General features: G+C 57.9%; 2 protein-coding genes across 2 annotated transcripts; one reads left to right on the top strand and one right to left on the bottom strand.

The window, feature by feature from the left end:
- Window positions 1-357: 357 nt before the first annotated feature.
- LOC125926176 (polyunsaturated fatty acid (12S)/(13S)-lipoxygenase, epidermal-type-like) lies at window positions 358-19,662 on the bottom strand (the record flags this gene model as incomplete). The annotated part of the gene is given in 19 exon segments (XM_049635369.1): window positions 358-685; window positions 804-811; window positions 879-1,016; window positions 1,408-1,642; window positions 1,772-1,949; window positions 3,460-3,664; window positions 3,752-3,981; window positions 4,660-4,906; window positions 4,908-5,008; window positions 5,161-5,232; window positions 5,340-5,451; window positions 5,534-5,615; window positions 5,759-5,949; window positions 6,137-6,322; window positions 17,703-17,784; window positions 18,083-18,289; window positions 18,658-18,825; window positions 19,216-19,247; window positions 19,376-19,662. Coding segments are annotated over 19 exon segments (3,027 nt in total), but the record flags the coding sequence as incomplete, so codon positions are not given.
- A 1,943-nt stretch (window positions 19,663-21,605) lies between these two features.
- On the top strand, window positions 21,606-23,265 carry LOC125926177 (MICOS complex subunit MIC26-like). Its single transcript, XM_049635370.1, is given in 3 exon segments — window positions 21,606-21,670; window positions 22,624-23,072; window positions 23,075-23,265. Coding segments are annotated over 3 exon segments (693 nt in total). The 3' UTR covers window positions 23,254-23,265.
- The last annotated feature ends 1,010 nt before the right edge of the window (window positions 23,266-24,275 follow it).

Consider the following 24,275-nt stretch of genomic DNA (forward strand, 5'->3'; position numbering starts at 1 on the left):
ATTGTTTTCTTTTGTATCCTGTGCTTTTGGTCTCACATCCAAGAAATCATTGCCAAGTCAAGCGACATGCATTTACCCCCTATATTTTCTTGTAAAAGTTGGATAGTTTTAGCTCTTACATTTTGGTATTGACCCGTTCTGAGTTAATTTTTATACATGGTGTAAAGCGGGGTGCCCGGGAGGCTTGGTCGGTTGGGCGACCAACTTCAGCTCAGGTCACGATCTCATGGTCTGTGGGTTTGAGCCCCGCGTCGGGCTCTGTGCTGACAGCTCGGAGCCTGGAGCCTGCTTCGGATTCTGTGTCTCCCTCTCTCTCTGCCCCTCCCCTGCTGGTGCTCTTTCTCTCTCTCAAAGTAGACATTAAAAAAAAAAAAAAAAGCATGGGACTCTTGATCTCAGCTCAGGTCTTGATCTCAGGGTCATGAGTTCAAGTCCCGCCTTGGGCTCCACACTGGGCCCAGTTCCTCCTGGAACTGCTCCAGCACCGCCTGGGGCTCCAGGCCTGAGAAATACTTCTCCTCACGATGCCCCAAGGCCACCTGAGAGGAGGGGAGAGAGGTGAATCGGCCCGGGGCCCCTCGGCCAACAAGGGCACCGCCCCTCCAAGCCGGTCCTCCCCGGGACCCAGGCATCTGCCTCCAACCGTGACGGGCTGGCATCCGCCGCGGAACTCTACGAAGGTGCTCTGCTTACGGGCCCGGTGGGCGTGGAGCAAGGAGACCACTGTGTCCTTCTCTGTCCCGTCCTTGGAGACGGGTGGGGGCCTCCGCGTGGTGCGCGGGCCATTAGGGACCCAGCAATACCCGTCCGGCTGCGAGCACGGGAGCCACTCGGGAACCCAGGCTGGCGAGCCACGCGTTCGTTTCCCCGTCTTCTACGGCCCAGGAGCCCCTGGGGTCTGACCACAGCGGGTTACCTGGCCCAGGTGGGCAGAAGCATGCTGACCGGTGCACGTGAAGATACACACGGTGACAAAGTGGCAGAGCTGAGCCCGGGAGTCTAAGGAGACGGGGAACACGGTGACACGAAAGACAGGTGAGGCTTCGAGCGTGCGACACGAGAGACCTCGGTGAAAGGTACCTGGAGACACAGAGAAGAGCCGTCTGTGCTCATGGCCCCTGGAGTCCACGGCTCCCGCATGGCGTGTACTCAGATGTTTATGCCCCCGAGAGGAACGTGTCTGGTTCCAGAAGCAGCCCCGAGTGCGTGAGGGCAGGGAAGGCTGTACGGGAGGGCGAGGCAGAAGGGGAGGGAGCGTCGGGAGGGATCGCTGGGATTTCTGGAAGCTCCGGAGGGGCTCCCCAGGATCCTCAGGGAAGCTGGGGGTGGGGGGTGGGGGGGGGCTATGACGTTGTGAGAGGGCGCGGCTTCCTGACACGCAGGTCGGCAGGGAGGGTCTGTGCTCACCCCCGGTCCGGGGCTCCCTGTAGCCCGGTCTCCGTGATCTCTCCGCACCAGGCCCGCACCTTTGGGTCCCCCTCACCGGCTGACGAGTCCCCACAGCCCGAGGGCGTCCGGCCACAGAGAGAAGAGTCCGCCGTCAGCCAGGCCAGGCCGTCAGGAGGGCCGAGGGAGCGGAGCGGTGGGTCAGGCAAGCCGTGGCCCTCAGGAGAATGTCGTCCACGTGGCCCCACTCCCGGTGCTCACCGCCCGAGGCCCCCCCCCCCCCCCCACCGGACACACCAGGGTGAGCCGCGTCAGAGGGCAGGGAGGTCGGGGTCAGATTCCGGGTCGGTGGGCCTGCTCAGGCCCCTCGAAGGAGAAGACCGACTCAGGTGCGAGGCCGACCAGGGAGAGGCCTTCGTGGAGGACAGGGTCAGCCAGCGACCCTTGGGACTTCCCTCTTTGCCCGTGGCTCCCCATCCCAGACCAGAAATCCCCCATGTGGAGACAAGACTCTCCCGGGCCAGGATGTTGATGGCCGTGGTGTGGCGCGAGGGGATCAGGAGCTGATTGGGGAAGAAAGAAGCGGGGCCGTTAGCCGGGACCCCGGGACCCTCCGCGGGGAGAGGAAATTCAAGGGCCGGGGATAGAGAAGAAGGGACAGGACGGGCCTCCCTGAAAATCACAGACTCCCCTGGGATTGGGTCCAGTCGGGCTAAGATCGGGGAAAAGCGAGGTGCGGGGCCGTCTTCCCGAGGCCTCCCGAGGTCAGGGGTCTTAGAAGTTCACCCGTGTGCACGGTCTCATGTAATTTTTAAGAATTCCGGGAACGCTCGTCTCACGCCACGAAAGTTCACGTTTCCCACGCACAGAACTATACCTCTTGCCTCTGTCTCTGCTCCAGGAAAGTATCTCTGCTCCCGCCAGAAGCCAATCTCTCCTTCTCTACGGCCTTCCCTGGGATGTCACTCCTGCAGTCTGTCCCTCTCCCTCTCTCTTCTTCACCCTCGCCTGCCCTTCTCCTCCCTCCTCCTCCCCTTCCCTCTCTGTCTCCCTTTCCTTCCCCAGTCCTTCCCCCTCCCTTCCCCCCACCCCGTCCCCTTCCCTGCTTTCCCCCCTCCTTCCCTTCCCTCCCCTTCCTTCTTCTCTCCTTCCCCTCCCTCCTTTCCCCCTCCCTCCCCTTCTTTCCCCTCCCCCATCTCCCTCTCTTTCCCCAATCCCTCCCCTCCCTTCCCCCCTCCTCCCTCTCTGTCTCTCCCTCCCTCCTTCCCTTTCCCCATCCTCTGTCTACCTCCTCTCCCTTCTGCCTCTCTGTCTCACACACACACACACACACACACACACACTTATTCCTGGACACCCTGTGAGAGAAAGCCCTGACCACCCCGCCCCCGGCCGGCCTCCAGCAGCTTCCTTGATTCTCACTTCCCTCCCACAGCGAGTGGTCTTACAAGAGTCAGCCTGTACTGCCTGCCCTTCCCCTGGGACGTGGCGCATCGGCCGTGGCCTCCGTGCTGACCGCCCGCAGGCGGCGCCTCCGTCATTTCGTTGGCTTCGCAGCAGCATCGAACACAGGTGACCACGCCTCCCTCTTGAAACGCTCTCTCCTCTTGGCTGCCGTGACATCGTGCCTTCGCCCTCCCTCCCACCCCAGTGGGCGTCCCTTCTTTGCTCCTTTTCTTACCTCACTCCTTCCTCTCGATTTACAAGGGCCGAAGCTTGATTCTTCCGTGCACCGAGCAGCACGGCTTCCCGTCATCTGTTCTCACCTCCCTTTCCTCCCACCTGACACTGCGGTCACCCACACCCTACTCCTCGGTCGCCCCTAATGTCAGCCGTGGGTGACGTATCCCACCGCCCCCCGCAGACGTCTCTCACTGGAACGCCCCAGCCCTCGTCCTCCCCTGGCAACCTCCTCACTCCAAATTTCCCCAACGCCTTTGTAAAACGCTTTCCCCAGCCCCGGGCGTGGTGGTTCTGTAACGCGCGTGCGCGTGCACGTAAGCTAAGATCGCTACTGACCTCACCTACCACGAGCTCAGACTCCACAGAGATGCTTCCTGAGTGCCGTACTCAGGAGAGATGCCGAAATGGCTTGCAGGTAGGGTGCGGGCCGGGCAGGGTCCTCACTGTGGCCACAGAGGTCACCTCGGCCATCACGGGTCCCCGCAGCAGGTGTGACTGTAGCTGGGACAGCTGGAAATCGGAGCCGCGGACCCAGGTCTTGGCCAGCAGCCAGGCCACGCGGGGACCGGAGGGCAGGAACAGTGGGGGCGGGGGCATCCGTGGCATCCGTGGCGCGGTGGCTGAAGCCAGAGCAGGGGAGAGAGTGGGGGCTCGGGGCCTGTGCGTCGGAGCCCCTCAAGGAGATCCGTGTCTGTGAAAGACTCGCTGGGCGACGGTGGGCGGGCAAGAGTCTCGGTGGGGCTGGAGCGTCAGCATGACCAGAGGGGCCGCCACACCCTGTTGTCTTAAGACGACGTTCGGCTTGACCCCATCCGGCAGGAAGAAGTCGGCTTCAGACAGAGATCCAGCCTGCGGGGTGGGGAGCAGGGATAGATCAAGAGGGCTTGGGGTCGGTTCCGGACCGCCTTTATTTCATTGGCAACGTGCTTCCTTCCTCTCCCCTCCGACACCCCTCCCTTTCCCCACAGCCAAAGCCCCCCCGGATGCAAGGTTTCCACGCCCAGCCCCCCCCCCCATCAGAGTTGGAGCCCCCTGAACGTCCTGGTTTTCCGCCACACCGTCTGCCCCCACAACCAAAGTCCTCCCTATCACCCCCCCCCAAGTTTTAGCCAAACTTAGCACAAAATAATAGTTCCTTTATGGGGCTCCTGGGGGCTCAGTCGGTTAAGCTTCTGACTTCGGCTCAGGTCATGATCTCAAGGTTCGTGGGTTCGAGCCCCACGTCAGGCTCTGTGCTGACAGCTCAGAGCCTGGAGTCTGCTTCGGATTCTGTGTTTCTGTCTCTCTCTGCTTACCCCCCACCCACACTCTGTCTCTGTCTCAAAAATAAACATTAAAAGAATTCTTAAAAAATAGTTCCTTTTTCCTCCCCTCCAAAAAGCTCCACAGCTCCAGCTCTCTCCAGGGCTTTGTTCGGTCTCCCTTTCCCTCCGGCTTTTCCTGAAGCCGGAGACGCATCTAACGAAGGAAGGAGACGGGAAAGGAAAGAAAGGGATGCCAGGGGCGGACGTTAGCTCCCCGCTTCTTGACCAGGGGGACTTTCGTCCCCCTCCCGCCCCAGAGGATGTTCGGCAGTGTCTGGAGTCATTTGGGGTCGTCGAGCCGGGGCTGCAGTGAGTGCCCGGACCCTGCAACGAACAGGACACCCCGCGGCCTCGGAGAAACCCTGAGTGCAGATGGAGGAGGGCATAAAGAGGCTGGTGGGCGAACCGAGGGACGGGCGGCGGCTCGGGGCTGTGGGTGAGCACAGGGAGGGCACCGGGACTCGGCCTCCGGCTGGGGGTTCGGCTCTTCCCACCCCGGAGGCCCCAGCAGCCGCGCCGGGAGGCTGGTGCTGCCTCAGGAGCGTGGGGTTTGCGCCCTTGAGGAGCCGGTACCCAAAGAAGGCGTCCTCCTTCCCTGAACTTCGAACCCGCTCTAAAGACACCCCTCCGGAAGCCTGCGGGGAGCCCCGAGCTCCTGATCCGCTAGCGTACCCCCTCCCTCCGGCCTCCCCGTCTTCTTTCAGAGCCCTGGGTTGGAAAGGTGCACACAGGTCTGGGGACTTTGCAGCAACTGACCAGGCAGGGGAGTCCCTGCGCGCGGGGATACTCTTTTGAAGGCTTCCGCTATTTTAACTGGCTGTGTGAGGTCCAGGGAACCCTTGAGGCCAAGCCCTCCAGCCTGCGGAAAGAATGGCGGTGCCGGGAGACCAGGAAGGGCCCCTGCTTTGCGTCCCGGGGAGCAGGTGCCCACCCTCCCCCGGGCGCTGGCGCTTTCGCCGGGGAGACCCTGAAGTCGAAATCCTTATCCTCCAGGAATCTCTCGTTCCTGGGGAGGTCACACTGCGTCCTCCCGGCCACCGCCACCGGCAGGATTGAGCCGTCTTTCCGGGAGCCCCACCTGGAGGAAGGACACGGAATCGGGGATCAGTGGCGGCTGGGGGTTCCTCGGGCTCGGGCTCGGGTAGGGGGTGGGGGCTCACCGGTACACCTTCTTTCTCTCCTGGAGTTCCTGCTCCCGCTGCGCCTTAAGGAAGTCCTGGTGGTCGTCGCTCAGGGTCCGGGCTGGGGGACGGCACGAGCACAGGCCTCCCTGGACCCGGTCCGCGCCGGCCCCGCCCTTCCGCCTGTCCCCTCTCCGGCGTCACGGCGACCCCACCCCCACCCCCGCTCCCTCCAGCCCCGCGCGCCGCCCCCCACACCCTCACCGGTGCCCTCGGGCAGGCAGATGACCTGGTCGCCCCGCACCCGGCGGTAGCAGGGGAAGCGGGCCTCGCCCTGGGTCCCCGGGCCGCGCGGAGATCCGTTCGCAAACCAGGCGTCATCCAGCAGGATTTTGCGCAGCTTCGCCAGCAGGAGGCGCCCCAGGTGCACGGGGACGCTGACCTCGAACTCCCGTCTGCGGCAGGACGGGGAGCGGGCTCGGACCCGGGCTTGCGGGTCTTGCCGCCGGGGAGACGGCCCACCTTCCCTCCGAGCCGACCCGGACAGACCGCATAGGGCTGCAGGGCACCGGGCTCCGGACGCCTGCCCGGCCCCCCCACCGTGTCCCCCCCCCACCCACTGCCCGGCCTCCTCCCCCGGACCCCCAGTGCCCCGCGGGCTGCGCACCGACCTCACTGCGCACGGGCCCCAGCTTCTTGCCCAGGTCGGCCTCCCCGTGTTCGCCCACGAGCCACAGCTGCACCAGGTTTCTGGAACCCACCAGGAGCGAGTCCCTGGTGACCACGCGGATAGCGTACTTGCCCGTCGAGCCCGGACCTGGAGGGCACCTGGGGGGAGGGAGACCCGCGATTAAATAGATCCGAGGGCCAGCCGCTCCCCACCCCCAGAAAGCCACACCCAGACCTGTGTCCCCGCGAGGTGGCGGGGGCGGGGGGTGGTCCGGTTCCCAGGGTCTCCACCTCCCACCCACCGGCTCCTCTCCACCGACACAGGTGCCCCCCTACCGTCCCCGGAGAAGGTGCACCCTGGTCCACCTGCAAACGTTCCGATGCCAGTTCCACGCCCTGCCGGGAGCTGAAGGCGCTGAGCACAGGCCACCCGGATATAGCGAATAAGTAAGAGGACAACAGACAGCGGGGCGAGGGAGGCTCGACGTGCGGGGCTGTTTTCAGGGGAACGTGAGTAAACCATCTTGACAAGGATCCCGAGTGACAGTGCAGGACGAGTACACGGTGCTGGGCAGGCGGAGGCCGTGGCTCGGTTGTCCAGGCTCCCGGGCAAGAGGAGGAGTCGGGAACTCCCCTTCAAGTCCCGTCCTGAAGCCTCCGTGGGCTTTCCCCGCACGGGCTCTTCGGGGCCAGCACCGTATTGCAGGTGCCATCGGCCAGCTCCCATCCCAGCAGTGTCGGCTGCCCCTCCGCCTCCCCACGTGTGGGTCTCGGGGGCCTCCTCAGAGAAGCCGCTGTCGCAGGTCCACATCCCTCCCAGCGCCCTTCTTGGGAGGCTCACTTCCGTCCGACCCCTCCAGCGCCCCGGCTCACCACAGGCTTCCCTCCCCCTTTCCCGGACCTTCCGCTCTGCCGTGACCCAGAGGCCTCGAGTCCACGGGCTTCTGCTTAAACGCCGCCTCTGTTTCTGCATGTTGAATTCGTCGGGTCGGCCAACATCGGAAGGGGATCAAGAGGGAATCAAAGAGTATTGACACAAACCTGAAACACGTTGATCTAAAGCGAAACCGTAAATGAACGGCCACCCACGAGTGTTTTCGTGTATCGGGCGGGAGTTTTCGGAGCGTGGGTCCTGAAGAAGACCTTCCCCGGGTCTTTCTTGTGTAAACCACAGCCAGATGAGTCGACATCTGTTTAAAAGGGAGCTCGAAACGAAAGGTGTTTGTAGGGAGAAGACGAAATTCGGTGACCCTCCAGATCTTTACAGGGTTCCTCACACCTACAGCTGTCTTGCCTCCTTCTAATCACTCAATTCACAGTGATTTTTATTTTTATTTAATTTTTTTTTTCAACGTTTTTTTTTTTAATTTATTTTTGGGACAGAGAGAGACAGAGCATGAACGGGGGAGGGGCAGAGAGAGAGGGAGACACAGAATCGGAAACAGGCTCCAGGCTCCGAGCCATCAGCCCAGAGCCTGACGCGGGGCTCGAACTCACGGACCGTGAGATCGTGACCTGGCTGAAGTCGGACGCTTAACCGACTGCGCCACCCAGGCGCCCCTTTATTTAATTTTTTTGAGAGGGAGAGAGAGAGAGAGCACACGCGGGGCAGAAGGGCAGAGAGAGAGGGAGAGAGAGAGACTCAAGCAGGCAAGTCGCCCTCCCCTGACCCCCCTCCCACGACCTGAGCCGGGATAAGAGACGCTTCACCGACTGAGCCACCCAGGCACCGCTTGACGGTGATTTTTAAATGATCCTTGTTCACAGAGGCGTAAGTCAGTCGAGCTGGGTTTTCATAAAAGCAATACGTTTTGTTTACTCATTTCACGAGTCTGTGAATCGCAAGTGACGGTAACAAGCAGGTGACAGAAACGCTCACACGATTCTTGACAAACAGAAGGCTCCCCGGTGGGTGCCACCGAGCCAGGCGTGCGGGAACGAGGCTTCTGGCACAGTGTGGCCCCGTCGGTCCTGCCCCCGACGCTCAGCGTCGGTCACCTGATGAGCCGGTTCGGTGTAGACGATTTGGAAGCTTCCTTGCAAAATCCACTCGTTTTCTGAGGCTACCTCGTCCGCTGCAGCCACCCCTCCCGACACTCACGAATCGGGGACCGCGAGCCATCCCGACACTCGCCACCGCACAGCACGTCCCCGGGGGCCCCTCTTCTGCAGCTCACGCAGTCGCCAGTAAGCCCCCTTTTCTTCTCCCCTCCCCCCCCAAACCGGAAGCACTCTCCTCTCCTCCGCGTCGACTCCAACCCGACAAACCCCACCTCCGCTCCGTAACCTACGGTTCCCCTCCAGAGCCTCAACCTCCATTTCGGGAAGAAGCTTCTTGCTCTCTGGCAACGTGTTCCCTCCGCCAACTCGGCTTCCAGATCCCTACGGGGCACATCTCAGTTGCCCCCCCGCCCCCCACCCGAGCACAATTTACACGCCATGTATAATCACTCAAAACTCGCCTGCGGTGTCACTCTTCCTGCCTTTGGACTGTGGGTTCTCATCCATCCTCCGACGGGGGCCGGGACGGAATGAGGAAATTCCGGTGAAGTCGCTCGTCAGAGGCTCCTGTGCCACCCGCTACCTGTTGCTCGTGCGGGTAGGATGGTCTGCAGGCCCAGCGCTTGGCTCTTGGGGCAGTGCTCAGCTGCCGGCTGGTGCCGTCGAAAGAACTCCTAGGACAGCAGCCAGGTTTCCTCAGTGCAATATCCCGACGCCGTTTTCAGCTAGACGTGCCATCACTTGGCCTGGAAGAGAAACCCGGAGTCCCCGGGCTTCTGCCCTTCATGTGGGGCCACGGGACTCTGATGCCCTCCGCCGTACCCTTTCAGGACGGATGAGTTGGCAACGGCCCCATCTCCCCCCAGGTTCAAATATATTAAGATTCTTTCAGGCCTTCGGGGAACTCTTTACTAGATCCGAAAGGCTCCAGTAAGATTCCTCCAATCCCAAGGCCTCCAGACCAATAGCAAACACGGGTTTCTCTCTTAAAATATGCCTCCAGGGGCGCCTGGGTGGCTCAGTCGGTTGAGCATCTGACCTCGGTTCAGGTCACGATCTCACGGAGTGTGGATTCGAGCCCCGCGTCGGGTTCTGTGCTGACAGCTCGGAGCCTGGAGCTGCTTCAGATTCTGTTGTCTCCCTCTCTCTCTCTCTCTGCCCGTCCCCTGCTCGTGCGCGCGCGCTCTCTCTCTCTCTCTCTCTCTCTCAAAAATAAACATTAAAAAAAATTTTTTTAAATATGCCTCCAAATTCAGAAGACAAATCGCTCCCTATTCTTCCCCAAAATGGAGAAGGACAACTTAAAATGGCAACGCCCTGGGCCCCTGGGCAGTCAGAAACTTACGCGAACTTTTATTTCGCTCTCCTCCACGCCAGTGATGGCACCAGGAGATTCTCATGCTGCTGGTCTCCCTCGCGTCAGCCAAGCACCCAACAGAAGACAGAGGACACGTTTAAATTCGGGTAAGTGGAGGACAGCTTATTAACAAAGGGACAGCTGGCGAAGGAAGGGTAGGGTGTGACACAACCACAGAGGAACAGTGCAGGATCCTGAGCCCATCGGCCCTGTAAGCTGTCACCACCCATAAGCCCGAGGAAAAGGGGACTAAAGCCCAGAAAGAGAAAGCTTTCTAGGGAAGGCTTCCTTGAAAGGAGCGGTATCCTTTTTTCAGGTCACACAGCCTAAAAGGAACTTTTAGGGGAGGGACCCAGGGGAATAAACATACCCACCTCACTCTCATCCATCCCCGTGGCCTCCCGCTGGGGCGCTGCCTCGGACAAACCCCCTAGAGACCAGGGGGCATGCGAGCCCGTTGACGTAACCCACAAGACCATCCTCCCAGGGAAGACAGAACACAAAATGAGGGGCGCCCGGGGGCTCAGTCGTTTGAGTCTAAGACTCTTGATTTCGGCTCAGATCACGATCCCAGGGTCGTGAGATTGAGCCCCAAGTGGGGCCCTGTGCTGACAGCATGGAGCCTGCTTGGGATTCTCTCTCTCCCTCTCTCTCTGCCCCTTCCCTTTTTTTTTTTTTTTTTTTGTGCGCGCTCCCTCTCTCAAAAACAAAAACAAAAACCAAATCGAACAAACAAAACCACTACAAAGTGGGTCTAGAGGCACAAGAGGAATTTATCCAGAACGTTCCCTTTATAGCAGACATCTTTACAAGAGCTTCTCTCGCACCCGACTCTCACCCTGGCCTTAGAGACAACGCCACCCTGCGTCTCTCTCATGTTGGTGAGAAGAAAGGAAATAGTTCCCTCCAAAACGCCAAACTCCACGGAATACTAGTGACTTGTTCTATCAGTCGTCTTTTTATATTGACCAGAATGGGGTGGTTGATAATAGAGCCATTTGAAATTTTTTTTTAATTTCATTTGAGAGAGAGAGCACAAGTGGGGGGGGAGGGGCGGGGGGGGGGAGAGAGAGATTGAGATTCTTAAGCAGGCTCAACGTTCAGTGTGGAGTCCAACGTGGGGCTCGATCTCACAACCCTGGGATCATGACCTGAGCTGAAATCAAGAGTCAGACACTCAACTGACTGAGCCAGCCACCCACCCCATAACGGAACCATTTTTGAACTGACGTCTTTAGTAAGCTCTACGTGCGGTGGGAAAATCGAGGTGGAGTGGGGGGCTAGCGAGGGTCCGGCAACAAAGCGCTTGGTTAAGCACTCACTGGTTGTCTTGCGGGGCTCGGACCACCTGACCACGAAGGCCGCGGCTCTGGGAGACGTAACAGCCGCCTTAGAGAAGAGCAGTCTGGTCCGAGCTCCCCTCCCCCAATGGAAAAGCACCGTACTTACGTGACCCACGACGGTGCGCTTCTCGACGAGTCAGTGAGGTGGGACCGCTGGCGCCAAAGCGAGAAACTGACCGTGAGTCTGAACGAACGGTGGCATCCAAATCACCTCAGCACCCGCTTTCTGACAGCAAGGTCCGTACCCGACTGTGAAAGCAGAGAGCCCGGCAACCAAGGAGGATATCTGGGTGGAAGAAGAGAGCTTAGGGCGCCGTCTCCCCAGACATTACCGCCCCACCAACCCCGTCTCCGTTTGCGTCCCTAGTGGTGACCAAAGGCATCAGGGTATTTCCCTGCCACGTCATTTCCACGCCGCGCGATTGCCACCACCGGACGGGAATCCGGCACGTGAGCCTATGACGGTGACGTTTCAGGACCGGACCCCCGTGCTGTTTTGTACCTCCCATCGATGGCCCAAGGTCAAGGCGATAAAGCCAAGAGGTCAGCAGAGACGCATGGAGGTGCCGGGCTCGATGCTAAGACACTTCAACTCCACTTGGCCAGTAAGTCTCTGACGATGGCCCGTGTGCCAAATAGCACACTAAATTTGTGTGGATTTCTCTGTGAATTTCTTTCTCAGGGAGAGGAATCGTGGGGAAGATCGTTAAACGCGTATATAGTTAAAGATATACGGATAGATAGAGATCTACTCTACAGATACAGATCTATAGATACGTATATCTATCTGTGGAAAGAATACAGAATTTTTTTCTCTACGGCACAGGAGCACGGGTATGCCTGCCAAGAGACCACCATGGTACTACGCCTTCAGCAAATATCCCCTTTGGGGGAAAACCTACAGCTACCCGTTACCTCCAGTTAGAAAACGTGAATCAAAAACCTAACATTAAACTTGTCAGGGGGACTTTGGGAATCTCCATCCTCACCGCCGCAGCATCTTTGGGCAATGGGAAAGTCCTCCACGTTAAACAGGGTTATAAATCATGTCCTGACGAGGCCATCTGCTTCGAGTGACATCTAAAGATTTGAGACCATCTCAAGGGAAGAACCTCAGGGTGCGAGATGAGGGGGGAAGCCGGAGTGGTGGTTAAGGGCACAAGCTTCTGAGCCAGACACGCTCGAGTCCAATTCCGGCCCCGCCTCTAACTTGTGACCGTGCGACCCATGACACGTTACCGAGCTTCTCAGAGTCTCTGCGTCCTCGGCTACGAAATAAGAACAATCACACCGACATCATAAAGCTGCTTGGACACTGAAAGCGTTGCTGTGGAAACTGCTCTTAACACAATATGTAATGTTTAAGATGCGTTCAACGAAGGGGCACCTGGGGGGCTCAGCTGGCTAAGCGTCCAACTCTTGGTTTCAGCCCTGGTCGCGATCTCACCGTTGTGAGATCGAGCCCCACGTCGGGCTCTGCACTGAGTACGGAGTCTGGTTGGGATTCTCTCTCCCTATCTCTCTGTCCCTCCCCTGCGTGTGCTCGCTCGCTCTCTCTCTCTCAAAATAAATATTTTTTTTAAAAAAGAAGCATTCGGCAAATGGTAAAGGTCATTATTACACACAAGGAAACCCCACGATCTAAAGAGGAAGCAGGGCTTGGGACTGAAGCCAAAGGAGACCAATACCGGACATGTGAACCCGTCTGAAGTCATCAATTGCAATGGCTGTCGTGTCGTAGCTTTGTGAAAGGGCAGGTCCGAAATGAAACTATATTGAAGGCAGGGATGTTCTGCGCTATTTAGGTGAGTTTTAGGTCCTATTGTCAGGGCTTTCAGACCTTTAACAATTAGTACAGTTTCTCAAATTTCTCAAAATTTACAAAATTCATAAAGATGTACAGTTAAACCAAAATATGCTGGGACCTATCACAGAGCTGGAGAGATCATAGGAAAGACTTCACATTCTATTTCCACAGCCTTCCATCTAAAATTGACTTGTCTGACAGTGCAGAGCCTGCTTGGGATTCTCTCTCTCTCTCTCTCTCTCTCTCTCTCCCTCTCCCTCTCCCTGTCTGCCCTTCCTCCCCCTGCCCCCAAAATAAATAAATAAATAAAACTAAAAAGGGCAGCACACCGCATAATTCCAACTATATGACACTCTGGGAGAAGCAAAGTCGCAGAGACAGAAGATGGGTGGTTGCCAAAGAGGCTGTGGGGGAGGCAGGCAGGACGAATAGGGAGAGTTTAGGTCAGCGAGACCAATCGGTAGGATACCGTCACGAGGAATACACGTCATCACACCCTTGTCAAAACCTTATAACTGTAACACCAAGAGTCAACTTTAACGTAAGCTGTGGACTTTCGTCAATTCTCATATCAGTTACGATAGTCGCTTTAGTTTAGTTACTGTATCAGGATCAGGTCAATGATTGTAACAAATGTACAATATCACTGCAAGGTACACTATGTATTATTATTAATAACGTGTAACATTAACAGGAAAACTACACACAAGATGGGGGAGCAGAGATGTGTTGGGAACTCTCTGTACTGTCTACTCAATTATCTTCTGTAAATCTAAGACTGCTCTAAAAACTAAAGCCGATTGATTTTTTTAAAACCTAATGGGAGGGGCGCCTGAGTGGCTCGGTCGGTTGAGCGTCCAACTTCGGCTCAGGTCATGATCTCACGGTTCACGAGTTTGAGCCCCGAGTCGGGCTCTGTGCTGACAGCTCGGAGTCTGGAACCTGCTTCGGATTCTGCGTTTCCCTCGCTCTCTGCCCCTCCCCTGCTCACACTCTGTCTCTCTTTGTCTCTCAGACATTAAAAAACAAAAACAAAAACAAAACCTTAACGGGAAGAAAGATGTGTAGGAGTCCAAGGCGTGTGGGCCATAAATAAATAAAGGCCAGATTCCCTCGAGTTTCAACCCCTCATGCCACCCTGCCTTCAGTCCTCCCCGAGACCCGTTACGTCACTGTTACTGACTCCTGCTCCCGCCTCATAGAGGGATTCCCAACCCCTGTCTGCCTTCCCCCGGGAGAATCAATGATGCGTCCGGACGGTACGCACCAGGGGTTTACAGCCCATCTCCCCCACCCCACGCCCGACCTTAACGCAGAGGGCTAGAGGTCAGAAAAAATCAAAGAGAATTTCTAGCATTGGGGAACACCCCGTCAGCCAACCTGAAGGAGAGGTACTTCCTGCTCCAAGGGTTTCGTTTGGTTGGTTGGTTGGCTGGTTGGTTTTTTGCTCCAAGGTTTGACCACATCAGCACCCCTGGTTCTTTCCAGCCTGAACACTTCTCGTACCAGAGTGAATTTCTTTCTGACATTTGAGACACTTGCAGATCTTGTGGTCAAAGTGGTCTCCCCATGCAATACTCTTGAATAATTTCCACTTCCTTAAGTCTGGATTTGTTTTCATTTGACAACGACATTGGCAAAGGGGTCCTTTTCCTAAACTGTATTAGATACTAAGTAACTTCACTCTGAAGGTCCATGTGGCTTAACTATGGCCCATCCTCTTTTAATCTTCATGTCTGGAAGTACAAGTTACATATATAAAAGTGGATTGTTACCAGGGTACAACCTGATGGCTTTCTCAGGCTGGACGCACTCATATATAATCGGCACCCAGATAAAAGGGAAAAACAATCACCGTGGAAAATGACCAGTCCCCCAGAAGTCTCTCTCGTGACCCCTCCCGGTCAGTACCCTCCCCCAAAGGGTAACCACTGTTCCGACCTGTGGCACCACGGATTCGTTTTGCCTGTTTCCGTACTTTGTATAAAGTTGCAGCATCCGTACTCTCTCCCGTCCGATTTCTTTTGTTCAACAATGTGTTTGTGAAGTTCGCTCCCGTGGTTGCTCATTAGTTGTTCTTTCATTCTCGTGACTGCGTGGCATTCTCTTGTGCAGATTTGCCATCACTAATCCCATTCTTTAAAAAAAACTTTTTTAATGTTTATTAAAACAGAGAGAGAGAGAGACAGAGCGTGAGTGGGGGAGGGGCAGAGAGAGAGGGAGACACAGAATCCGAAGCGGCTCCGGGCTCCGAGCGGTCAGCACAGAGCCGGACGAGGGGCTGGAACTCGTGAACCGCGAGATCATGACCTGAGCCGAAGTCGGACGCTCAACCGACTGAGCCACCCAGGCGCCCCACCAGCACGCAGTGGGGGGGAGTAAAACGTGCGTGTGCGGGGACAAAATCAACTGGACGGAAGACTCCCAGCGTAACAGACTTCGAGCGTTTGTGAAGACTGAAGATTCACATCGCAGACGCTACAAAGTGCAGCAAGGGGGGGACAGCAATAAACACCAGGCCGAGGACCGTCCCCGGGAAGCTCTCAGAGGCCCAAGCCTGGGAGGTACCGTTTACCCCGTAACGCGTGTGCGTGGCACGGGGCTGGGCCGAAGATCTGTACACGTACAGGCATCCGGGTACAGGTGTACGTCCCTCGAGCGCACCGCCCACCTGTCGAGGTTTTCTTCTCCGGAGAAGCCGAAACCAAGGGGAAATGAACCCGGAGCAGTAGATGCAGAGACGATCTGGGGTGGGGCGTAAGGCTTACGAGGGGGTGTGATGTGAATGACCCCGGAGAACATCTCTCCAAATGTGGACATTCAGTGGGGCGCGCGGGTGGCTCAAGCGTTGAGCATCCGACTCTGGATTTCGGCTCAGGTCATGATCCCGGGGTCGTGGGATCGAGCCCTGCTTACCAGCCTCTCTCTCTCTTCCTCTGTCCCTCCCCTGCTCACGCGCACACTCTCCCTCTCTCTGAAATAAAAAAAACAAAACCAAGAAACCAAATCCTGACATTCAGAAACCCCCGTAAACAGAGCCAGACCACTCGGAGAGAAAGCCACGGGCCCTTCCCGCGCACATAAAGCTTCCTGCTGCCTTTTTATTTTTGATGTAGCCAGATGGTTCCTTCGTCTCACAAGCAGTTTTTCTCACTTTTCCGCAAATATTGTTTTAGTGCCATTTGTTGTCTTTTCCTTGGGTGCGGAACGCAGACGACCCCCACACCCGCGTGTCCGGCGTGGCTCTTTCCCCGAGCTCCGGACGCCCGCCCGCGTCTCCGCCCAGGACCCCGTAACTCGCCAAACTGATTTTCGAGACCTTAGCGGTATCTCCCCCTCGACCCCCTGGTCCCCCTCTCGGCAGTCACTGCCGTCATCCCTACTGACGTCTGGGACTCTGCCGTTTCCCCAGACGTTCGTTCTAGGAGTTTCCGGTTGACCGGCACGTCTCCAACTCGCCTTCTTCTCCCGCCACCCGTCACCAAGCCACTTGACTCAGCCCCCACCGCGTTTCTCACACCCGTCCCCCCTCACCTCTCCCTCAGTAGCATCTCCCATCTGGAGGGCTGACGTACCGTCATAATTGGCCTTTCCCGTTCCACTACCTTTCCCCAGTCGCCAGACTTCTGCCAAGTTAAACTTCCGAACCCATCTGATGACGCTTCCATTCCTCAGAAATCAACACTGGCTCCCTGCCATAGCGACCTTCCAAATAATGCCCAGATTAAGCTTCCCATACCTCAGGGGTTTTTCACTACAAAAAGTAACACATAGAGTTTCTGGGAAGGTGGTGGCAATAGGTTTTGGATCTTCCTGAATAGTCACATAAAAACAGAACAGAGAAAATTCTCACACAAAAAGCAGACAGCCGCCTAAAACCAGACCAAACAACAAATCGAAACTATAAGATTATCATCTCACACCTGTGAGGCAGCTATTGTCAAAAAGACAAGAAAATAATAAGTGTTGGTGAGAAAGGGGCACCTAGGTGGTTCAGTCCGTTAAGCACCCGACTTTGACTCGGGTCATGATCTCACAGTTCGTGAGCTTGAGCCCCGCGTCAGGCTCTGCGCTGACGGCATGGAGTCTGCTTGGGATTCTCTCTCCTCCTCCTCCTCCTCCTCCTCCTCCTCCTCCTCCTCCTCCCCCCCTTGTGCTCTCTCAAATAACTAAACTTAAAAAAAATAAAATAGGGGCGCCTGGGTGGCTCAGTCGGTTAAGCGTCCGACTTCAGCTCAGGTCACGATCTCACGGTCCGTGGGTTCGAGCCCCGCGTCGGGCTCTGGGCTGAAGGCTCAGAGCCTGGAGCCTGCTTCCGATTCTGTGTCTCCCTCTCTCTGCCCCTCCCCCGTTCATGCTCTGTCTCTGTCTCAAAAATAAATAAACATTAAAAAATTTTTTAAAAATAAATTAATTAATTAAATAAAATAAAATACAAGAATTCAGAAAATAAACGCACAACGCTGGTGTTGTCATCCTGCCCCGGACTGTAGTCACTAGGTGAGAATCCCCAGCCCAGCCATAACCCCGCCCTGAGCTCCTCTAGGGGCTGCAGGGAGGAGGTGTTCCAAAGTTCCCTGAGGCCCCAGCAGCAGCTCGCCCCTTTCTCCGAATTTCTGCGCCCAAGGCAGGTCCCCTGTCCAGTACTGCCCGGCGGCCAGCAGGTGGCGCCCAAAGCCCAGTATGGGCCGCGGGGCGCAGGGGGCCGCGCAGGTACCCGCCGGAGGCAGAGAGCAAGTACCCAGAAAGGGGTGCTTTCCGCGGCCGCGCCTTCCGTCGCCCTCTCCTGCATCGCTATGTCAGGAGGAGTCGGGGTGCGGGAGGAGGACTGTCGGGTGGGGTCGGGAGGAGTCGGGTGCGGGGGGAGGACTGTCGGGTGGGGTCGGGAGGAGTCGGGTGCGGGGGGAGGGCTGTCGGGTCGGGAGGAGTCGGGTGCGGGAGGAGGGCTGTTGGGTGGGGTCGGGAGGAGCCGGGGTGCGGGAGGAGGGTCGAGTGGGGTCGGGAGGAGTCGGGTGCGGGGGGAGGGCTGACCCATACAGCTTCCTCCGCTCCTCCAGCTCGTGTTCCCGGCGCTGCCTGAACAGGCCCTGAGGGTCGTCCAGCACCGCGCGGCCTACACGTGGGGAGGAGGGGTGGGGAGGAGGGGTGGGGAGGAGGGGTGGGCAGTGAGGCTCCTCCGGAGAGCCTCTCCCCTGCCCGCCAAGGACGCCTCCCCTGCCGGCCCTGCCCGCTGGCCCTGACCCTTCAGCATCTTGCCCTCCCCCAGCCTCCGGCCGGCAGGTGTATCTCCAGCAACCCGCCTCTTCCAGAACCGCCCCGAACCCCGATTTCCAGGTTCCAGCCCGCGCGCCCTGCCCCCTTTCCTCCGCTCCCCCGACCGGGCCTCCTCACACCCCCGGCCCCGCGCTCACCGGTGCCCTCGGGCAGTCTCAGGATGCCAGCGCCCTCCACCCAGCGGCAGCACGGGAACCTGAACTCGTCCCCGCTGGCGCAGGGGCCCTGCACGTCCGCCTGAAGCTCCACTTCCTGCGGGCGACAGGGGCTCAGCCACCGCGGGGCTCCCCAGAAGCAGCCCCGGGACTGAGCCCTGCCCGCGCCGGATGCCCTTCCGAGGGCCTCTGGGAAAGGCGCGCGAAAGGAGCCGCACAGCCAAGGGGGCGCGCACGGAGCAGGTGGCCCCACGACCCCACGCGGGTCCGGGGGAGGCGGGGGAGGCGAGACGGGGAGGTGCACCCCTTCCTCACTTCTTCCTCCCTGTGGTCACCGCGCCACGCGCCGCGCCCCGAGGGAGCGCCCCCGGGCGCGGGGACCGCGGAGCAGAACGGCAGGCGCGCCCTCGCCAGCGGCCCCAGGATGCAGCGGGCAGTCCCCGGCCCTGGCAGGCCTTCCGCACGACGTGCCGACTAGAGAGACCCCTCCAGGGGGCGGCGCTGGGCCGGGCCGCGCGGGAGAGGGAGAGGCGGGGAGGCGTGCCGCGCAGGGGTACCGGGGGACGGGGCCGAGGCGAGCCGAGCCGCGTCGTGGAGCTGGGGCTCAGGGCAGGGCTGTGGGGAGAGGGGCGCGACCACACCGTGCAGCCTCGAGGGTAAGCCACGGGCGTTGGGCTGGTCCCGAGGACACACGGAAGCCACTCCCGTGTTCTGCGCGGGGGCACCTTTGAAGGTGGGAACGTTTGGAGAACCGCTCCGGTGGTGGAAGGGCGGCCGGGGCGGGGCGGTGGAGGGCGCGCAGGCGACTCGGGTTCAAGGCGGCCCCGGTGGGCGGGGGCGGGGCTCGGGGCCGAGAGGTCCGGGAGACAGAACAGACCGCGCGCACTCTCGGTTAGAGGCGGAGGAAGGGAAGCGGGGAGGGGGGGGGAGCGCCGCGGGGAGGGCTGGGAAGAGGGGCAGGCGGTGAGGCCTGGCGGGTCGGAGCCGGGGCGAGTAGCAGGTGGATGCGGCGAGAGCAGGGAAGAGGCTGGGAAACGCGGGCTTCGCATCTCGGGCTTCCTCCCCGGCGCCCGCATCCCCGCCGGGTACCCGGGGAGGGCCCGCAGGTCCCTCACCTAGCGACGCCGCAGAAGGCTTGAAACGGCAGCTTTTAAGAACAGGGGACACGGGAGGACGGACGGCCTATTCGAGGAAAGGCCGAGCTCTGCGCCACGACGGGCGGGCGCGCACTGGTCACCTCCAAGGAGGCCGCGTCCGTCCGGGCCCTTGTGTCACCTGTCCCCGCCGGGTCCTGTTCCCGCGCCGGTCTTGAGCGCCGCCTCCCTGTGCTGGCCCACCAGCCACAGCTGCACTTGGTTGCTGGAGCCCGCGCACAGCGAGGAGCCGGCGGACACGCGGCGGCGCGGACACCCATCCTGCCGGAAGACAAGTCGCGGTCTCAGGGGGAAGAGCGGACTCTCTGAAGAGCAGAGCCCGGACCCCTCCTCCTCGGAAGCCCAGCGGGCCCCCGGGTGTGGGGGCACCCGGGTCTCCACCAGCCCGGAGCCCAAGAAGGCGGGCCTGGCGGGGGTGGGGGGCCAGGGAGGCACACAGCGACCCCGGTTGGGGGAGGAGGAGGGAAGGGGGCCTCCCAGTGTGGGGCTGGGAAGGCCCCCCCATCTAATTTCTTTTAATTTTTTTTTGACGCTTATTTTTGAGAGAGAGCGCGAGCTGGAGACGTGCAGAGAGAGGGGGAGACGCAGAATCCGAAGCGGGCTCCAGGCTCCGAGCTGTCAGCAAAGAGCCCGACACAGGGCTTGAACCCACAAACCAGGTGATCATGACCTGAGCCAAAGTCGGACGCTCAACCGACTGAGCCACCCAGGGGCCCCAAGGCCTCCCCATCCGAACACACACACACACACACACACTCACACACTCACACACACTGGCCTCACGAGGTGGCTCTTCTCTGGGAGGGCCATGCTTAAGGTTGCAGGGGGGGGGAGGGCAGTGGGGGGGGCTGGTCCACAGGAGCTCCTCAGTGAGGTACAGCGTGGCCTCGGAACTAACTTGGTCAACTTCCAACACTTACAGGCCTTCCTTGTGCCAAGCTCGGGGGCTCATCGCTACCCGCCTGTTGCCTGCGGGATAAAAATCCAAGCTTCTTGGCCTTCGACGCTCTTTCCACTTGGCCCGCCCCTCTCCCACCTTATTCCACGACACCCCATCCTCACCTCCCGTCTCCCCACGTGGGCCGGACCCCTGTGTTTCCCAGAACCCACTCTGCAGTTTGCTCGTGGTCCCTGTTTCTGGGACGTTCTGTTCAGCCTTCTAATCCCTGGTCAGATTTCGGTTTTTCGGCGTCCTCCCCGGTGATCCCGCCGCCCCCCGCCAGACCTCATCGGCTTCGCTCTCTACCGCTTTTGCCCTGTGCATACTTCATTACCGCACACTTAATGCCACAGTAGTTTGCGCGAACGGCCGGATCCCCAGCCACGGTGAGCCAGCTTCCCTCGGCAGGGACCACATTCCCAGCAGGACGTCCTCATTTTGGTTTCTTCTGGATACAGCACGGTATCAGGCTTGCGGGTGCTGAGAGGTGTTTGCTAGAACACACTGGGCACAAAGGCCCGTTAAAAGTAAGTCCTTCCCTCGGGAGAGACACAGGCAAACGAGCAACTCCCAGGCAACATAAATAATAAAGGAATAGCCAGATCGACTCCAGTAGCCGTGACGCCGAGTCCCATAAGCCTGACAAAGCAAGTGAAGTCAACAGAAACAGGGACAGCATCGTTTCTGGTTTGCTTTTCTCGTGGGCGGAAACTTCCCGTGACGCAAAGCGGGAACGGCAGAAAGAAAGTGGCATTCGCTAGGGTCTCCCGCTCAGCCCCACGCCACCCGGTGTCTCCACCTCCTGTGGTCGCCGTACGTCTTCCCTACGCACGTTCACGAGCGGAGACACGCCGATCGCCCTCGTCCTCCTCCTGCACGTGGTAGCATATTCTACACACTGTTCCGCAGCTTGGTTTTTCCACACTGCAGATTAAATCAGGAGATCATCGTGTATCAACTTAAAGAGCTTCCTTGTGCCTTAAGGGTGTCACTGTTTGGGGGCGCCCGGGGGGCTCAGTAGGTTGAGCGTCCGACTTCGGCTCAGGTCATGATCTCAGGTTCGTGACTTTGAGCCCCACATCCGGCTCTGTGCTGACAGTGTGGAGCCTGCTTGAGATTCTGTGTCTCCCGTCTCCCTGCCCCTCTCCTGCTCTCTCTCTCTCTCTCTCTCTCTCAAAACTAAATATTTTAATTGAAATAAATATTTCTTAAAAAGGGTGCCACCGTTTTGACGTAGCAAAACATAGCCTACCAGCTTTGTCTAAGTGGACATTTAGGATGCTGGCAATCTTGTGTAAATATAAAAAAGAAGTGTTTTGCTACAAGAAATCGGCGGGCACATACATGGTTTCTCAAATGTAAGTATACATGTAGCACGATATCCTAAAAATGGAATTTCTGGGCCACAAGCATGTGGACATTTGGCACGTGCAAAGCTGCCCCCGACAGATGCTGTGGCAATTTCCGCTTCCATCAGTGAGGCCAGTGATGCGTGAGGATGCCCCCCTTTCCCTCAGTCTCGCCAACACCGTGCTGATGAGCGCCCTCGCCGCAGCCAGTCTGACAGCCGAGAAACGGCACACTCGTGTCATTTTAATTTCCGTTTCTCTTACGCTGAGTAAAGTTGGGCATCTTTCCGTATCGTAGAAGCCACTGGTATTTCCTTTTCTGTGGACCGGCCGCTCCGTTTTTCTCTGGGATTTTCGTCTTTTTCTTACTGATTGGTAAGAACTATGGACACGTGAAGGAAACGATTTTTCCAGCTCTGTCACAACGAAAAGAGTCCCGACAGCAACAACGGTCTTTTCTACCTACACCAGCTCCTTGGAAACCGGACTGTGGTCTATGATATTATTTTCCACTAAAACGCGGGCTCCTTGGAGGGCAGCTGACTCCATACCTTCGAGCAGGCAAACCTCAGGATATGCCTGGAACATACTATTGTCGCTAAAAAAGAAAAAAAAAAAAAAGTAAGGGCGTTCTCAAGAAAGTCACAGGCAGTACGGAAAGGGCATGTTTCCAATTAGAGGGGCTCCCACTGGCTATGTCGTGACATTTCAAGGAGCAAAACCTAAATAATGGGACTGACTGAAATAAGAAGTGAATTATTTCACTTACATATAGAATGTTTTCTCTTGCCAGTAACCAAAAAAAAAAAAAAAAATCTATTCAAAATGGCTCAGACAGTAGGGAAAAACCATGATCTCAGAAGATAAGACGCCCATAGGGTAGGTTGAGTCTAGGGTTGTCCAGGTCAGAGTCACCGAGGAGCTGGGGTTGTGCTTTCCTATCCGTCCATCCTTCGTGAATGAGCTCGTCCAGTGACTTACCTCCTTGGCAAGATGGCGCTCCTCCTCCACTGAGCCCAGGCAGACCCAACACCACACAGTGGCGGAAAGAAAGACCATCTCCTCTTGGGCCTTTTGAAGAGCAGGGGAGGCCGGAGTGCCCCCTGCCAGCAGCACGTTCAAGGTAACTCCGAGGTCTGTGGGGCCGGCCAGCCTGAGTCGGCTCACCTTCAAGGTCTACGCCTCCCATGAAGAGGGCCCACCTCACCAAACCTCCGTGGAAGTTCACGGGCTTTCGCTCTACTCCGTCCCCGGGGGTCAATCTAAACGTGCGGAGGAGCTGAGGGCCCGCCCTGAAGGAAGCGTCTCACACCTCCAACGTTACCGTGAGCCACAGACCAGCTGGGGTCCGGAAATACACTCACACACGAAGCCCGAGATGCAGGGTCCGGCTCGATGGGGGCCAGACAGCCGCGGATATCTCCAAGGTGTGCCTCCCGGATCTTTTCCGAGACTTGGCGTTATTGGCTTTGCCGGCATTGCGGGATTTCTTTCGGCTAAAGGTTCAAAGCTAAAGAAGCTGGGGTGTCCTCTGGGTTCGCGAGATGAACCGCCTCTCTTGATTCCCCACAGCAAGCCACTGTATCTGTCCAGATCGGTGGAGAGAAATTACATGACGGGGCTTTACGAGGATACACGGTCCTAGAAGATTTCTGGAAGGAGAACTTCCAAAAGCTGGGAAATGTGAAGCATTCACCTGGAAATAACTAGAATGTTCCACGTTCTGCCCATTTTAATCAGTTATAGGTAAACGCGGGGGAAGTCCCTGCAGAAAACCGGTATTTCTATAGGAAAAACGGCAGAGAACGTAGAGGCTGGGTTTAGGCAAACAGGCTTGAGCGATGGAATGCACACAGGCCAATCAGGCGACCCGCCCCGGGGTATCCACAGGCCCTAAGTGACCAGTGGGCTACTTACGACCAGGCCCAGTTACCAAAAAAGAATCCCCCCGCATCACCGTACCTCAACTTCCCCCTTTAAAAACAGCCCCCAACCACTGCCTCCTTGCAGACAGCCTCCCTTCCACTGTCTTGTCCACCGCTCCCTTGCAAACGATCAGCTCACCCCACATCTGGGGGCCCCCATCTGATCAAGAGTCACCCCAGTGGGGCGCCTGGGTGGCTCAGTCGGTTGGGCGTCTGGCTTCGGCTCAGGTCACGATCTCACAGCCCGTGAGTTCGAGCCCCGCGTCAGGCTCTGTGCTGCCAGCGCGGAGCCCGGAGCCTGCTTTGGATTCTGGGTCTCCCTCTCTCTCTGCCCCTCCCCTGCTCGCACTCTGTCCCGAAGAGACACCCCAGTTAGACACGGCAGAGAAGTCAGTCCTGAATGTCATAAATCGGCTTTCTTCTTCAGGAGGAAATACACGAGCCTTCTCTGTTATCCTGGGTGATGCCAATTACGAGTGAACGGTTAGTAATCTTTTCACCTAGAGACAGTATCCACCCTTGGAACTCCCCATTCTCCTGCTGTTATTCATGTACATAATTAAAATTCCAAGTTAAAAAAAAATTAAAAAATAAATAAAAATAAATAAATAAATAAACTCCAAGTTAAAAAAAAAGGGGGGGGGGGCAGTTTTCCCAGAAACCATCCAGCAGGCCTCTTCCTATCTATTTTGGCCAAAACCGGACACCAAACCCAAATCCTTCAAGCAGGCAGCGGGGACGGAAGCGTGTGATCCCCTAGCCTAGTCAGGATTTACCCGAGCCACCTGAGGAAGGGTGGACTGAAAA

The sequence above is a fragment of the Panthera uncia genome, chromosome E1, assembly GCF_023721935.1.
Source record: "Panthera uncia isolate 11264 chromosome E1, Puncia_PCG_1.0, whole genome shotgun sequence".
Classification (NCBI taxonomy): Eukaryota; Metazoa; Chordata; class Mammalia; order Carnivora; family Felidae; genus Panthera; species Panthera uncia.